The sequence below is a fragment of the Theobroma umbraticum genome, unplaced genomic scaffold (genome assembly GCF_002168275.2).
Source record: "Theobroma umbraticum cultivar Fairchild unplaced genomic scaffold, ASM216827v3 scaffold_56.0, whole genome shotgun sequence".
Lineage (NCBI taxonomy): Eukaryota > Viridiplantae > Streptophyta > Magnoliopsida > Malvales > Malvaceae > Theobroma > Theobroma umbraticum.
Window position 1 is genome coordinate 1,953,277 of NW_018397256.1, and position 4,578 is coordinate 1,957,854.

Genomic DNA, 4,578 nt, shown 5'->3' on the forward strand with positions numbered 1-4,578 from the left:
TTTCAAGCAACTTTAAACATTATATTTCATCAATCATTCTTTAACTGATTAGAGTTCCTACTAACTGATTGAGACCTTTCTCTTTTCATCCATAATTGATTAAAATGGGCTCCAACCAATTAAGAATTCTTCAATTTTGAATCTCTTCGTTTGACGCTTTTAGACAGTCAACTTCATTTTGAATTTGAGTTTTGGCGCTTTTAAGTGCTTCAAGTTTGATCCTTAATCAATTAACCCCTTTGGTTAACTGATTAATAACTCTATTTTGTATCTAATACCTGTTTAATTGATTAAATCTTGTGTTAACTAATTAAGACCTTTCAGCTTGTTTTTAGTCTATCGCCAAAAATTGCTTTAAATGATTAAGGATTTACGTTAATCGGTTAAAACTAATTTGTCTTCATTAAAGCTCCTTTTTTTATGCTTGTTTAACTAAGTACCCCATCTTGAAACTAAACAGGCATCTTGACTTGCTTTCAAATATCAAATATCTCAATAAATTTAAGCTTTATCCTACACACTTAAATAATATGCTTAGACACCAATTAATGGAAATGTTTCGTTATCATCGACAAAACATGGAGTCAACATTCTCTCTTTCTTATTTTTTATGATGACAAAACACTCCTAGATTAAGAGTGCAATATCTATGTTCACTATGAATGCTTTAAATCTTTATGCATAATGAGGATTGCTCCCCCTTAATTAATGCATCTAGTTTTCTTTAAAGATTTGCAATAAAATATTTATAATATCGATAATAGCTAAACAAGATATACAATATTCACAATAGCTAAGCAAGATATATCAAATATCCACAATAACTAGTACATAATATTTAACAAAACTATAGCTAAGTATCACACACATATATTAAATATAAAGACCTATCCAACTCTATCAAACTTAGTTTTCCTTCTCTCCTTTTTTGTCATCATTAAAAAAGATATTCAAAACTCTCCCTTAATGAATGCATCTAGATTTTCCTTTAATCTTTAAATTAGACTTTAATGAATGGGAATCATAAGCACTAATACAACTAAGTCATACAAGCTTATAGATATAGTTTAATAACTTCAAGAGTCAAGCTTGGAAGTATGTAAGAACAAATATATGAGAGCTAAATCATTTCAAAAACTTATCAAGGATCACTCAAATAATGTTTAAGCAAATTTGATCAATTTGTTATAATCAAAACTATAATAATTTTAAAGCTAACAAGAGTGAGGGCGTGGGGTCGAGAGGCAAGAGAGACAGAGCGATAGAGAGGAGTAGGGTGAAAGAAATGGCGGAAAAAGGCCGCATGAGGGGAAGGTGTTAATTTATCTTACCGATGAAAATTTTTATCAATAATTAAAAAATAATTATCAACGAAAATTTCATCAGTAACCTTCCTAACCCTTGAAATACTCTCATTGACTGAACTTCCATCGACAAATCTATTAGCAATTGAACAAAATTATCGATCAAATATTCCATTACTAATGTGGTTGGCAAATTCCATCAATGAAGAAATTACTGATAAAAATATTCCATCGGTAAACTTCGCACCATCTATCTACATTGCACGTCATTTTTTTACCGATGGAATTCATTTCGTCGATATTTTTTTTTAAAGGGTAATCTGTCGACAGTTATTGTAGTATGAATCCGTCAATAATCCATCAATGTTTCATCGGTAATTATTAACGAAACATTAACGACAAAATTGATTCCGTTAGTAAAACTCTATTATTATTATTTTTTTCTTGTATATCTAAGATATAAGTCAAAACAATTACCCTAAACTCAAACATGTTTAACTTGATATTATATTTGTACTGTGTTGTCGTGTGATATAAAAAAAATCAAGTCTAACAGAAGGTGTTCTCATTTTGCGAATCAAATGGTTCCTTAACTGAAAACCACGTGTAAAATGTAAACGGAAAATCATTCTTCAAATCTACACATCTTATCTTTTCAACTGCTGCACCCTCATCTAAGTTTAATTTCTACCCTTTCCGCATCAATCTTGCCTTCTTGTAAAAGAAATGTAAATTACATTTATGGTCCTCAAAGTTTAGGGCTCATGCCATTTTGGTTTCACAGTTCAAAAAGTAACTTACTTTCTTTGTTATAACGAAGTAAGCCTTCTTTCAATGTTGTTCCCCTTCCCCGCTCTCCCAATTCCCTCTTTCTCTCTCCTCCATGGATTTTTTTTGAAAAAATATTTAGTACAATATTTTTAAAAAGATAAATGATGTGATTCTTCTCAGACACGTGAGAGGCGCTTATTGACATATTTGACCATATGTTTGACTGATAAAATTAATCAAACGTGCAGGTTAATTGATGAAAGTACAGTTCGAGTACTAAATATCAAATTAACAATTTCCCGATAACTCGAGTATCAAATATGTAAGCTCTTAAGATCAACATTCAACTAAAAAGAAAAAGATTAAGTGTTAACAAAACTAATTTGAGAAGGACAAAAAACAAGTGGAATAATGATATTAGCCATAGGGCATTGCTATTGGTCTGGTCTGGCCTGGCCTGGAATCGGATAATAATGAACTCAGTGTTCCTTCAGCATTATTAAATCAAAATCAAGAAAGCGAAATATCAGTCACCTCGCTCCAAAATACCAGATAAGACAAGTCCGTACTATTGGCAAACGAGTCCCGAAAAGGAAAAGAAAAAGTTGGAGGTGTGTTTGGCCGAAGAATAGAGAGGAAAAGAAAGAAGGAAACATGTCATATCGAACGGCCAGGAAAAGAGCTCATAACCACCGAGTTGGTACAATATTTGATTCTTTTCTCCCCCGATAGCGAACAGACCTCAAATGAAAACAACCGCCTGTTCCCTTCTTTAAAAGACAAATAAACATTTGCTCCAAGAAATGAAAATCGAACCATTTATTCCAAGGCAGAAGAACATATCTGATTAAACGTACCGCTCATACTAATTAACATTTTTAATCAATTAGTATATAAAATGGAATATCAGATCTATAATCTATTTTATCATAGAAAAAAAAAAAGCTTTAAAGCCTCTTGAGCATTTGCAGGGGAAATAGAAACAAGAAACAAGAGGAAAAGAAGGGAGAGCGAAAGAACAGAATACCACTGGAGAGCAGAGCATCTACAATTATGAGGATCAAAGCATTCGATGGCCGCCATTCAAATGCTTTGAGTACTTTTCACATTTTCCTGAAACAGAACAGTTTGATAAACATGCAAGAAGAAGAAGAAGAAGAAAAGCCATCTACAACTAGTAATACAAGACCAAACGCCTGGAACATAAGGTGCAGGAATATTTTCTCTTAATCTTGAAGCAAATGGGTAAGAAACAGAACCTCCACCGACTCTCAACATCAGCCGCTACCACCTTGCCCCCACAGTGCGGACAACACCCAGGCGCTTGCTGTCTCCCCAACTCTCTCTCTTGCTCGTCACACAAAAATACCAAACACATATTCGATTTGCTTTGCGGGCAGAAATGTTTTTCTCCGCTGGGTTCAGGGAAAGAGGCTGGGCTTCTTGTATTGATCTGAGAACTCAGATTGGGACGGTTTGAGCAGATGTTGAACCGTGAAAAGTAATGTGAACAGAAACAACAAAAAGGAGCTCCAGCCGTATAAAAAGTTGTCGTAGCAGTATTTATAGATAGTTTGGCAGATAACTCTTATGGTGGGTATCTTTTCCTTTACAGCTTTGTTTTGCAGTTTTACCTTTATTTTATTAACTCTTAATCCTTCTCTTCTTCTAAAAGTAATCTTTTTTATTTTTAGATTTTGAAATAAATTAGTCATTTTCTTTAAGCTGTTTCAAATTTAGGCTGTCATAAAATATTATATAGAGAAATGGCCCATCTTCTTTACTGGTAATTAGTAAATAAATAAATAAATAATTGCAGTCGGTGGGGAGGGATCAACGGGTCAAATAAATGATGCGTCCTGAGGCCTAACGCCTACTAGGGGACTTGACTCATGGAAATAAAACATAAAATTGTGCATGAATGGACTTTTCCTCCCCTGCACACAATACTTTTCTGATGATAATAAATAGGTTTTACTTCAGAAACCGATGACTTTTGATTTCTAATTTTCTCTATCAAATCTGTTGAAGTCATATTAAAAATAAGAGGAGTTTTTATTTCTTAAATTATTATATTTATAGAAAAATTTAAATTTTATATGTTATAAAGATTAGTTTTATATATATGGTTAATTTTATTGATAATCTAATTTTAACTTGACATTGCAATCTAGGTAACCAATAATATTATAACCCTAACTAAACAATGTGCAAAATTATCTTAACATTCCCCTCAAGCTCAAATTAGTAAGATAAATGTCAACTTGAGTTTAGGGTAAATTTTATAGTAATGCTAACTTTAATGTAAGGATTTATGATGGTCAAAATATTGACGTAAATATATAAAATTTAATATAACAAGAAATAATAATTTTTATTGAATTAAATTAGTTAGATATTTTATTAATATTAAAAATAATAATATTCTTATATTTTAAAATAAAAATATAATAAAAATTAAATAATATTCACAATAAAATAGATAAATTTAAAAATTATCTAT

General features: G+C 31.5%; 1 protein-coding gene across 2 annotated transcripts; it reads right to left on the minus strand.

Annotated features, from left to right (window-relative positions):
- Positions 1-2,313: 2,313 nt before the first annotated feature.
- LOC110411094 (uncharacterized) lies at positions 2,314-3,607 on the minus strand. Of its 2 annotated transcripts, none has more exons than XM_089782707.1 (2): positions 3,103-3,607; positions 2,314-2,845 (listed from the first exon to the last, which is right to left on the minus strand). In XM_089782707.1, the coding sequence occupies exon 1, from the start codon at positions 3,451-3,453 to the stop codon at positions 3,250-3,252; it is 204 nt and encodes a 67-aa protein (XP_089638833.1). In that variant the 5' UTR covers positions 3,454-3,607; the 3' UTR covers positions 2,314-2,845; positions 3,103-3,249. The 2 variants fall into 2 exon arrangements, with proteins under 2 accessions (XP_089638833.1, XP_089638834.1); XM_089782708.1 differs by lacking the exon at positions 2,314-2,845 and adding an exon at positions 2,880-2,918.
- Positions 3,608-4,578: the final 971 nt, after the last annotated feature.